Here is a 12,794-nt window from a genome sequence, read left to right as displayed (position 1 = left end):
AACCAGCTTGAACTGGCCTAGGGAGGCTTGACTCAGAAAAAGGCCAGTTGTCCTTTCTGCTTTCATCTGAGCTTCAGTATACGGCAGTGTTTCTCAATCTTGGCCGCTTTCAGACGTGTGGACTTCAACTCCCAGAATTCCCCAGCCAGAATCACGGAATTCGGAAGAGACGTTATTGTCACTCGTTCCCGCATTCAGCAATCTTGTGTTGCTTGCGCGCTAGGCCAATAGACGTGCAGAAGGGGAGGGCCTTTGCTTCAGTTTCCCGCGTTTGGGGCACAGCGGGGCACTCCGCTCAGCCAATGGCAAGCCGCAAAGAGGGCTTCCCTTTGTTTCGTGATTGGGTGCTCCGGTGTTCTGGCGCCAAGTTCGAAACTCATATAAAGCGGCAACCGGGCTCCTTCTTGCGTTTCTCCGGTTGGTCATTGCTGCCTCTCTCTCTCGTAGCGCGAACGATGCTCTCTACTCGCAACCCACTCTCCGTTCGTAATGAGCAACAGTCCCGGTTCTCGCCTCAGAAGAAGGTGCCCTTGAAGGACAAGGAGAACACGGTGAGCCTAAAGAGGGCCGGAATTATTAATCCCCTGTAGGGTGGACTTGCAGGCCAGGGAAGAGGAGTAGCCCTTCGTGAAGGTGGAAAGAAAGAGAGTCGAGAGGTGGGGAAAACAATCCTCTCTTTTTCTTGAGAAACCTTACCGAACCAGATCTAGCTGGGGATGACGCAGGTCATACTTCCAACACATCCTGAGGAACAGGGCGGGGGGGGGAGGCTTTGCTGAACCCTTAATTTGAGTAATCAGTGTGGCTTCCCGAAGTTGCCCTCAGTTACACAGCCACGGCATTTTGTTCGATTCGCTTCCTGTTTGTAGGAAGCCTGGAGTGCTTTCTCAGTGTAAATATTCACCAGGGATTCAAAAATCCAGCATGCGACGCCTTCTAAATGTGTTGAACCACAACTCCCGCCGCCCTTTGCCATTGGCGCTGTTTACTGGGGCGATGGGAGCTAAAGTCTCGGAAATGCGGAGGGCGCCGAGTTACCCCTAACGAGCCCTGAGCTAGCACGCCGAAGACGGGGCTTTCTCGGCCTTGGGGAACCCCAGGGGTCTGTGCAGGAGGGCTCCCACGGAAAGGCGCGTTCTTGGGAGGCGCTCCGGCCTTCAGGCTTCGCGCCTTCCCAAATGTGTGCTGACCGCATTTCCTGTTTCTCCTCGCCCCTGTAGCCCCCGTCGCTCAACGCTACCCGGGTCCTGGCGACCAAGACGGCGCGGAAAATATTTCAGGAGCCCGGCACCGAAGCGGTGAGTCGCGATGAGAGGCGAGCGATTCGTGGCAGGGGTCTGGGGGTATCTTGAGTGGCTCCAGATAGGGGCTGAGGGTGCGGTATATGGATGGAAGGTACTCCTTTGTGTGGGAAGATCGCTTTCCCGCCGCATAGGAATTAGTGCCGAGCGCGTGGCTCAGTTGTCTTCTCTGCAGCTTTGGCGCCAAATGCCCAATTATGCAAACACTGACGTTTTCCTGTTAAGGGGGAACAGCGGAGTGAATCGTCGGCCTTTTAAAATGCCCTAGCAGTTCTTTTCTTTAAGGGGGTTAAGTTTATTTTCCTATGTTAAGCAACATAGCAAACATAGTCAACTGAGCAAACAATACTTTAAAGAAGGTTCATTTCATTGCCATCACGGTTTCTGTTTTGGGTCGTCCTCTGCCATCCTGTTCTAGTTTCTGATCTTACCATTTAGTGATCAACATGAATGCAATCATTTTTTAAATTTTTTTAAAGGAATTCTGTCTTGGGATTCTCACCTGTTCTTCTATTTCTGTCTTTTTAGTTTATACTGTTCTCTGTTCTTCACTGTTCTTGTGCTTTGATCCTTTTGCATTCTAGCTTCATGCTCAGTTGATCATTTAATTCATGTCTATATACAAAATCCATCTGCCTGCTATTTTTTTTTAGGATATAGAGATTTAAAGTAGAACCTAAGAAGGTGGGCTTTCTTGTCATTCCCTCTTTTCTCCCTTAAAAAAAAAAAATCAGATTTGGAGTGATTTTGTTACTGAACTTGTCTCATTTTATAACTTTATGTAAAACTCACTTATATATTTTTCTCAAACATGCTTATAACATGGTAATATCTTGCACTTGTACTTTTTAGGAGGCGCCTAAAGGAGCAAAGCTGCTTCCACCAAGAAGTGTGCAAGATGAGCCTCTGTTAAGGGAGAATCCCCACCGTTTTGTCATCTTCCCTATTCAATACCATGACATCTGGCAAATGTACAAGAAAGCAGAGGCCTCATTTTGGACAGCTGAAGAGGTGAAGGCCTTTTATTCTCTCATTCCTTTGAGGCTCTGGGATGGAGACAGGAACGGTGCTAACAAGACAGGAGTATGGTAACTCAAGAGAGCCAGTGTGGTCAGGTGGTTGGATGAGGACTAGGAGAGAAAGGTTTAGTCCTGTGCTCAGTCATGGAAGCTCACTAAGAGTGCCTTTGAACTAGTCACGATCTTTTTGCCTAATCTTGGATTTGTTACTGAAGAGATAAAAAGGAAGGAAGAGTGCTACTTAGATTATTCCACTTTTTGAAAGGAAAAAAAAAGTGTTTTTTGAATAATTGCTTGCATTATTACTGTATTCTCACTGGCTGTTTGGTGTATTTAGGTGGATCTTTCTAAAGATCTTCAGCACTGGGAGTCCTTAAAACCTGAAGAGAAGTATTTCATTTCACATGTCTTAGCATTCTTTGCTGCAAGTGATGGTATTGTCAATGAAAATTTGGTAAGCATGTTCAAATTTTGTATTTTATACACCAAAATAATTTGTTGTAACCTAATTTTCCACATGTAGATTTCTTTATATTTCTTACTTGCCAATAATCTATAGCATCCAGAACATGGACATGAGCAAAGTGTCTTGAGCCATCCTGTGTACCTTTAGAATAATAATTCAGATTTATCAAGAGAAGCAGTAATTTTCTGCCAGTCTTTTTTTTTCATTGTTCTTTCTAGACCAGAAAACAAGTTATGGCAGCCACTTCCTCATAAGACTTTTCTTTACCTTTTACTAGGTGATTAACAATAAATGCTAAACTAAAGAAGAAACATTCCTCATTTAAGGAATTTTTGGATTTAGCTTGGTCTTTTAAATGTTAATTATTTCTGCTTTAATATTCTGCGTCCTCATTCTGTGTTTAATCTACTTTGCACATTTCCTTCACTGATTCTGCCAGTTTCTTTTGCTTGCTGCTTCTGTGCTGCTATTACAAACCAACATTGCCAATATCTTATCGTTTTTCTAGCATCACAAATGCTTCATAACTTCAAACATTTAGTTAAAAGACCAAGCTAAATCCAAAAATGCAAGGGAATTCTTGGAAGCTTGGTATTCAGACAAGGCAGCCATCAACAGGCACATAGAGATAAACAACATCTACACACTATTCAAAAGAGGCAATAGAAAGGAAAACAAAAGACCAGAATATCTCCTCACCAGCCATCATCACCCAGATAAGCAGAGGTTACCACCAGGCACACAATCAAGCAGTGAACAATACCCTAATCAAGGAACTACCAAAGGAACAAAACAAAACCCCCACCAACACTGGCAGGGCATGCCACAGTATATAATCAGAGAGCAAACCCCATCCCATTCTAGCACAGAAGATGTTACCTAGCTGGGTAATGAAATGCTTGTAAGAAAAGAACCAAGCTCAGAGAACCCCTTAGCACTGAAGATGTTTCCTAGCCGGGTAATGAAACGTTTGCAAGAAAAGAACCAAGCTCAGAGAACCTCAAGGACTCCACAGTTCAACCCTGAACTACACATATTCACCTCTATTGGTATTTAGTTAAAAGAACTAGAACTGTAGGGAATGAGTGAAACATTCCCACAAGTATTCAAAGCATCAGGAGACAACTATCCATGGAAGTCTGGCTGAAAAGATAGAACTCTGACTGCTGGAATGATTGGTAGACATCTGTCCTTGTCTCCAGTAACTTGGATCTAGACTTATTAGCTTTTTCTCTAGTCACCAGGCTCTGGCAGTTAGGACTCCCTTTGCAATGGTTTTTGGCAGGTTCCACATGCTTGCTGAGTTTAAATTACTGTACAGATAGTCCTCGACCTATGTTCAGTGACCGTTTGAAGTCACAACCGGTCCAGGGACCAGAATTGCTATCACAAAGCATGATGCCACACAACCGTGCTGCTCAGCTACAGCAATTCTGGCATTGCAGGTTGCTGTCATTAAGAGAATCTCTGTAGGTCATTAAGTGAGGATGTCACATGGTTACCATTTGTGGCCTCCTGGCTTCCCCACTGATTTTGCTTGTTGGAAACCAGCTAGAAGAATGCAAATGGCAACCATGGGATGCTGCAATGGCTGGAACTCTGAGAATCAGTTGTAAGTGCCACTCGTTCAGCGCCATCACAAGTTTGAATGGTCGCTGAATGAGTGGTTGTTAAGTGAGGACCATCTGTAGTTTAGGATGGGTATACGTTGGTCATTAGATTATAAAACAAAGTGGGTAATATCTGTAAATAAGCTATCATAGGCATAATGCCACATACAATATCTTCAGATGCAATGCTTTTCTGGAGGGCTGGTTGTATATTCAGCTTGGAGTGAATTGTAGAAAATTAAACTTAAGTTGATGAATGTGAACTGTTCAGAGGCTGCATGTACAGAAAAGTGGGAAAAGGTAGTTTGGTAAACTAAAGAGGGTGACCTTTTCTTTTAGAGTAACAAAAGTAGTAGTAAATTTAAAGCTATTAATCTATGTATGGAAGTAGTACTTTTGGGTGCTCTGCTTGAAACAAAGTGGAGCTGTTCTGGTGCATGCCTGGGCTGAAATGGTATTGTTCCAGGCAGAAGTGGCTGGGAGTGGGGAAGGAAGCCAAGAATATCACTGCTAGTGGCTTTGGGCAGAGAGGAAAGGGCAAGGCTGATGTTTGTGGCCTTCTTAGCAGATCTCAGTGGCATATCCCACCAGCCCACCTATATCCTGGTCATTCCTAATCTTTGTGCCTTCCTTCCCTCTATTAGAGGGTGTGCCACAGCTGGTAAAATCTGGGAAGCAGGCTGATGGGATATGCTGTGCTGGGACGATAGCAGTGGGAAGGGAAGAGATGACTACTTTTTCCATCTAAAACCTGGAGCAACAAAAACAATTTGTGGAATTTCCAGCATGGGGTGGTTTATTCTGAGTTTGAAACAAAATATTGCTTTTGTATATTTACCTAATTTTAACAGAATAGATTTTATCAAGAAATATTTGGCATATGTTGTGTAGGCTAGACTGGGAAGTTGTCATTGCTTTCTTCCAGAATGTTTTTCAAATTGCCTTCAAAATGCCAAGCAAAGTACATAAATCAGCTTGATTCAAGCAAATCTTTTTTTTCCCCCCTTCCTGTCCAGAACGGAATGTAGTGACTATCTTCGGGATGCAAATTTGAATTTAGCATCTAGAAATTTGACTGAGTAAAATGTAGGTAATTGAAATTTAAATGAAAGAGATGAAACAATAGTGTGGTTTATTCATATCTTGGCCTATTAAGCAAGTAAGCCATTTGAGTATTTTGTTTGATTCTTCAAAAAAAAATAGTCTTGATACTCTTGCTAGATTTTGAATAGGCATAAAACAGTCAGCTCAATTTCTCCTTGAAATTGAAACAAGCATGTATGTATTTGTTTATATGCGGTCTTTGGGAAACCATATTTCACAACTGTAGACCAATACTTTCTGTAAATAATGGTTGCTGAAAGTAACACTCTGAATTTGAGTATGCTTTACCAAGAATTTGGCATATTTTTGGTAAATAAAGTTCATTTGTGTGTGTCTATCTACATATGCTGGAAACTAGTCACAAATAAATGAATCTTAACATCTGTAACCTAATCAAATGAGATATATGTATTGTAACATAAATATGATCTATCCTCTAGGTGGAGCGATTCAGCCAAGAAGTACAAGTCACAGAAGCCCGCTGTTTCTATGGCTTCCAGATTGCCATGGAAAACATTCATTCAGAAATGTATAGTTTACTTATTGATACTTATATAAAAGATCCTAAAGAAAGGTTAGTACTGTTTCCAAATACATATTTGAGTATACTGTACTGCAATATTTATTGAATGTGCACAAATACTTCAAATTTGAAAATCATAAACTGTTCCTCAATTTTGTAGAAATTCTGCAAATGTTTTCTTGTATAACAAAATGGAAAAGGATATTTGTCTCTTTTGTAAAGCATGCAGAAACAACTATCAAATCCTACAGTGCATAACAGAGCTATGCATAGATTTGAAGGGGGAAAGTATTTTGGAGTCTACATGGAAGTGTACATCTCACCTGTTGTCAGCTCAAATGAAATCTCTTATTTTTTGGTGCCACAAGAGTCAGAGAAAAGAGGCAGTTTCTTTAAGAAGTTGATAGATGTGATATAAGTGTCCTTACAAGCTCCAGTTCACATTTTCCCTTTTATATCTGGGTTGCTGCACAATCCAAATGTAAGCATGTTATACTGAGGTCTTCTGGACAACTATTGCTCAGTTCTTTTCAACTCAGTTTAAATTTCCTCCAAGATTAATTGTTTTGAATATTTACAAATCTGTTTGGACATCCACATGCTCTGAATGTGGTCATGTTGTTCTTTAAACCTGGAGCACAGAAAAGAAATTGGTAGCTTTTTCCTTCTCTCTTCTACATAGTTTTGGGCATATGAGTGGACATTTGCCTATTGCTTAGCAAAACATTTCAGACAATGGGGTGATAAGCTGTTAAAACGCATGAGTTATCCTCAATTTCCCAGTTGTCATAACACTAAGCGTCACTTGTCTTTTGAGCCCCTGTGACCTGTAGTGCTGGCATACTTGCCATTCTCCATTTGGGCACTTTTTTCAACCATAACCAGTATGTTCCTACATTCGGAGTTGAGAGGTAGAATGAAGCATTAGTGACAACATAGATCATCCCTTGAAGCACAAGTCAGTTACTGTATCTGAAGGTGCTGGCTTGAAATTGCATTTCTCCATTCAAGGATAAATCAATGGCACTGTCACAGTGATAGGTGCTGTCACATATCCAAGTTTATTCAATCAGTGAGATGGTAGGGGGAATGTCATTTTTTGTTGTTCTTCAATTTGATGTGACTATACCACCATCTGAAAGACCCTATACGTAAGCTAAAAAACAGTTTAAATGGATTTCTGTAGTCTTTAGGGTGTTTTCCTAAACCTCTGTATGCTAATCCTTGTTATAACCCTGAGCAGTCCTAGAATGTACGTATTCTCTTCCAAGAGTGGAAACAGAAATCTGCCCTAAGAAGAGAAATCTGGCTTTTGGAGTCCCCTCCCCAGTCAACCTTGAAATTCCTGCAGCTGGCTCTTCAGAAGAACAGCCATGTCAGAGCTGCAAGTGGGGAGAGGCTGCAGCTCTCAAAATATCATGCAAATCAGGGTCAACTCTACCCCTTTTAGAATGCTTAATAAGACTAGTTGCAGGGAATTTACTTTAAAAAGGGTTGCAAAGCCAAGGAAAAGAATCAGGCCAATTTTTTTTTTTCTTCTAACATGCACCAGGCAGGGTTTTTAGAGAGTGATGCATTCAGGTAGGACTGCTCTAGAAATATCATCTTAGCCAACTCCAAATTATTATTTAACAGGGATTACAAGCATGATAACTTAGAAATATATTAACCTGCAGTACCTTGTTCTTTTAGGGAATTTCTGTTCAATGCTATTGAAACCCTGCCGTGTGTTAAAAAGAAAGCTGATTGGGCCATGCGATGGATTGGGGACAAACAAGCAACTTATGGTATGTATTGTACTAGATTGACTTTCCAGGTGTTTTTCCTTTATGGCATTTGACCCAGTCTTTACATCCACAGTGATTTTTTTTCTCAACAGGTGAACGAGTAGTAGCATTTGCTGCAGTTGAAGGAATCTTCTTTTCTGGCTCTTTTGCATCAATATTTTGGCTGAAGAAACGAGGGCTAATGCCTGGCCTTACTTTTTCTAATGAGCTGATTAGTAGAGATGAGGTAAGGCTTGCTTTTTCAAGGTTACTAAGAGTGGTTTATTCCATCAGAGTTAATTCTAGTTAATTGAAAGTTGCTATAGTGTCAAAGTTGAATAAGAATGGTAGTTGTTTATGTTTGCTTTATTGGTGGTAATGGTAGTGAAGAACAGTGCTCTAATTGATTATGTGGAATTTGTGCAGAAGTCTATTTCGACTAGTGTGCTACTTTGCTTTTGGATAGCAGAAGTACAGCTTCTTCCAATTGTTCTTTGAAACATTTTCCAATTACTGTTTCCAGGGCTTGCATTGTGATTTTGCTTGTCTAATGTTCAAACACTTGGTGCACAAGCCAACTGAGGAAAAAGTGAGAGAGATCATCATAAATGCTGTCACAATAGAGCAGGTAATTGGCAGTTCTTTCTGGTAATGGTAAAATATTCTCACATCAAAGTATGAGAAGCTTAAAACTTAGCAAGGCATAATTGTCTAGACAGCTCAATATTCACATGTTAAGGTACTTTGTTCACTTAAATGCAGGAATTTTTGACGGAAGCATTGCCTGTAAACCTAATCGGCATGAACTGCATTTTAATGAAGCAGTATATTGAATTCGTAGCAGACAGACTGATCCTGGAATTAGGTTTTAACAAGGTAAGTCTTGTGCTGTGTTTCTTAAGAACTACCATGCAATCTGTTTATATGTAAGCCTGCCTTTTGCCATTAAGCAATTTCCTTTTGGCTCATTAGTGCCAATTCACGATTAAGTAGGGCACTGTTGCAATGGTATCCCTTATTTATTTCAATTTGTAGTAAGCTCAAATGAACTCTATGTGTAAATGCATGATAATGTTATTGCAACTTTCCACTGTTAAGTCATTTTCTTTTAAATAACTATTTCAAGACAATCCACTGCTTTTAAAGATATTACTGGGCTTATCATACCTTTCCAACCTTCATGTGCAGCATTCAGATCCAAAGTGAGCAAAGGTGTTTTGAATCTGGCACAGGAACCCTTGCTATGTCTACCAGCTTCTACCTGCTTTCTCTGCCTCCATGCTAGCATGTGCTTAAAACCCTGAAATGCAGGTGCTTTGTAGTGGCACGGTGTACTTTTTTGCTAGCTCTTGTCTCCAGCTGCATGCTAAAAGTAGAACCCCACATTCTGTTCTCTTTCCAGAGTAATTAAGGGATAAATCATGAACCTAGGTTTACAGTATATTAATAGTAAAATAGAAACAAACAAAGGTGAGATCCATTGGGGAACACCACAGTGGACCCATGTATTTGAAAAAATTCAAATTTTATTTACCTTTGAGAGAATTTTGGCAGGGAGAATTATATGCAGAAGGTAACAGCTGTGGAAGATACTGCCAAGGTAAAACTCTAAACAAAAATTGGGATGCTGTGGAATAGGTGATAACAGGTAATTGAGATTACTTGAAATACTTCTAACAAAAGTTGCTTATATGGTGTGATCTAGCTCTAACAACCACATGACTTGAGTTTCCAATTTATTTCTTTCAGATATTCAAGGCTGAGAATCCATTTGATTTCATGGAGAATATCTCTCTGGAAGGCAAAACTAACTTCTTTGAAAAGCGTGTAGGAGAATATCAAAGGATGGGTGTGATGTCAAGCCCTGCAGATAACTCATTCACTTTGGATGCAGATTTCTAAAAGAAATGAGACTTTTTTCAGCTGGTTTGAAGAGACTGGCTAGTGGTTTTGGCCCATAATATTCAAAATCCTCTTATGTTCATAATGGGTGGTGGTACTTAAGGAAAACTTCTGTAAATTAAACAGAAAAATGCCAAAACTTATAAAGTACAATTTATAACAAGCTATTTGCATTGTCAGAAATACTAACGATTGTAAAGTGGTGTGTTCTGTTAACTTACAACAAAACAAGATTTGCAGACTTCCTTATCCTTATATAAATTGCAGAAATGCTGATAAACATGTAGCCATAATGCCGCTTACAAGTTTTAAATATTTACTATTTTAATAGTTTGTACATAAACATAGCACTTTAAAGGTCTGGCCTATTGTTTCTCAAAAAGGCTGGTAATGTGAGTTTAGAATAAACTCTTTTAGTCTGCATTCCATCTTAATTTTACTTGCATGTAAATTAAATTGATGTAGTGAAATGGAAACTTTCTTGATACATGTATTACTTTGGTGGAGTACTTTGTATAGAAGTAAAACTTCATTAAATTTCATTTTTCAAGCTGCTGGATCAAAATATTACTGAGTTGCTTTCTAAGCAAAAACTCCCCATCCCAAACAATTTTATTTGCTTGCTTTTATCTTTAAAAGCTTCTTTCCCTTCTTAGCTCGTATCCAAACCATATTAGGATACAATCCAAAGGCATGTTTGAATAGGTTGAGTTGCATGCATGCATGCATGCATAGCATAGAACATATATGATAATGGAACTGGGCCTCTACCTGGTGGCCCCAACTGCTTTTTCTGTTTACCTTGATCATACATATTGCTGTGTCAGGAGCAGGTAGACAAAAGTCTGCTAGTTTGCCATAGATTGTGAAATATTTTAGGTGATACAGTCTGTATATGTGCTTAATATCTCCAGCATCATACATGTGCTGGCTGAGAATGATGTATTTTTCAGCTTCTGGAAGAAAACTGATTTGGGAGCGCAGTTCCTAATTTTCTTTCTGCCTTGAAGAAATTAGAACATTTGGAGTAGCTACCAGATTACCTAATAACTTATTGTCACTGTACATTTTTTTCTTTATGCAGAACTTAATAATTTATTGAATGTATATGCTGCCTGACTCCCTGCAACATTGGGTGGTTTACAAATTGACAAAAACATTTAAAACAAAATATAAAAGAAAAAGGAATAAAGATAGAGGTAACAAATCAGACAGGAACACAGAAAAAGAAAAGGGGGCTTTAATCATGTTTGCCAAAAGCCTGGGTGAAAAGCCAGGTCTTCAGGGCCCTTCGAAATGCCAGCAGGGTGGGGGTTGTTCAAATCTTGGGAGGGGCACTCATTCTAGAGGGCAGGTACTGCTAACAGCAGGTGCGATTCTGGGTTCTGATAGATGGCCTTGTTTAATTGAAGGAACCTGGATGCACCAACCCTGCCAGATTGGATCGGGGGCAGATACTATGGGAGATAGTATTCTCCCATAGTATGATACAAGTAATGTAGGGTTTTATAAGTAGCAGCCAGCATCTGGAAGCAAACTGGCAACCAATGCAGCTGGCAAAACAGGTTAATATGGGCATACCAAGGCATGCCTATCATTGCCCACACCACTACATTTTAGACCAATTGAAGCTTCTGGGTAGTCTTCAAGGGCAGCCCCTGGTAGAGTGCATTGCAGTAGTCAAGCCATGAGGTGACCAGGGTGTGAGTGACTGTCTGAAGGGCCCCTCTGATCTAGAAAAGGGTACAACTGGCACATCAAATGAAGCTGTGCAAAGGCCTTCCTGGCCACAGCTGCCACCCACTCATCAAGCAGGAGCTGTGAGTCCAGGAAGACCCCCAAATTGTACAACACCATTGAATGTGGGCTGGTTAATGTGACTAGCTATTGCCAGCTGTAGTTCATATCTACTCTTAAATGTCTGAATTTAGGTTAGCATCACCTGTCCTTTGGAAATGGTGTCATTTATCAAATGGTAGTACGTATCTGATTGCAAATCCACTTTGATCTATCGACCCTTACCAGGCTAGGCAGATAACAGGCAAATGCTAGCTGGTAGACTTGTTGCATATATCTTTTCAGAATTGTCTTCGGTTTGTTTAGAAATGAAAAGAGGCAAAGTAATGTTTCATGTAATGGAAGTGTATATTTTTGCTAGGTATCTCTACAACTTGGATTTCTAAGCTTGTCTGTATGATGCATGTTCCTTAGAAGAAATTGCTGACCAACAAAACTTTCAGGCAGAATGATAACCATTCACCCAGTTTCACGGGTCAAATGATATACGCAGAAGCAGAAGATTCTCAGTGTGCCAGAAGCTGAGAAGAAGAATGCTGCATTGCAGAACGGTTGCCTTGGTTTAACCCACTTTTCTTTGTGGAGCCCAGGCTTAGGCCTTGTTAGGCATTTCAGTCAGACGAGAACTGATGAAAGTTGTTGACCAAATGGTGCTGGACAACTCTGATGGATGCCTAGACATGGGATCTGTGGCCTTGGAGATGTTGCTAATGTTTCTTACAATCTGTCAAGATGACTGATGACAGTTATGGTACACCAGATCTGGAAAGCTGTAAGTTTCCAAACCTGTTTTAAATCTATCCCACAGTAGAAGCTCAGCATTCCAATCCTGTTAATTCTTTCCTCATAATATTGATATGGTTGAGAGGATTTGTTCTGAGGTACTGCTAGCACATTGCCGAGGTAGCTTAAAGCCTATGGAAAATGGCTGTAGTAAAAAACGTAAACTGCAGCATCTTCTGGTGTTGATTCATTAAGAGTTGTGACTGGTCCTATTATTCCATTTAAAATTGTTGGTTCTCATTCTCTTTCACGTTTTGGTCATTGAATAGCATGTAGAGAGACTTGAAATTAAAGGACTCTAAGCAGCCTGAAGGAACAACCATGTATTAACAGCTATTCACAGGCATTTAGAATCCAGAGAAGCTGATCACTGCAGGCCAAATTTTATTAAAACCCCTAGCACCTCTGGAGTAGCAGAGACGAGGCTGAGAACAAATGAAGCCTTATGAGCCTTTCATCTTTTACATGATTCATGTAGCCTGGGAATAATCAGTTGCCCTCTAGATATAATAGAATGTCAAAT

At 40.4% G+C, this 12,794-nt stretch overlaps 1 protein-coding gene across 1 annotated transcript; it reads left to right on the top strand.

The window, feature by feature from the left end:
- The first annotated feature begins 307 nt into the window (after positions 1-307).
- On the top strand, positions 308-10,245 carry RRM2 (ribonucleotide reductase regulatory subunit M2). The gene is made up of 10 exons (XM_007433678.4): positions 308-551; positions 1,221-1,298; positions 2,154-2,312; positions 2,658-2,774; positions 5,941-6,074; positions 7,716-7,810; positions 7,903-8,036; positions 8,313-8,417; positions 8,552-8,665; positions 9,539-10,245. The coding sequence occupies exons 1-10, from the start codon at positions 456-458 to the stop codon at positions 9,689-9,691; spliced, it is 1,185 nt and encodes a 394-aa protein (XP_007433740.1). The 5' UTR covers positions 308-455; the 3' UTR covers positions 9,692-10,245.
- Positions 10,246-12,794: the final 2,549 nt, after the last annotated feature.

Source organism: Python bivittatus, unplaced genomic scaffold (assembly GCF_059951505.1).
Source record: "Python bivittatus isolate LINGU-HERP-01145 unplaced genomic scaffold, Pbiv_v1 ctg000020_np1212, whole genome shotgun sequence".
Taxonomy (NCBI): domain Eukaryota; kingdom Metazoa; phylum Chordata; class Lepidosauria; order Squamata; family Pythonidae; genus Python; species Python bivittatus.
Note: the sequence above shows the minus strand (reverse complement) of the source record. Positions and strands in the feature narration are given on the sequence as shown.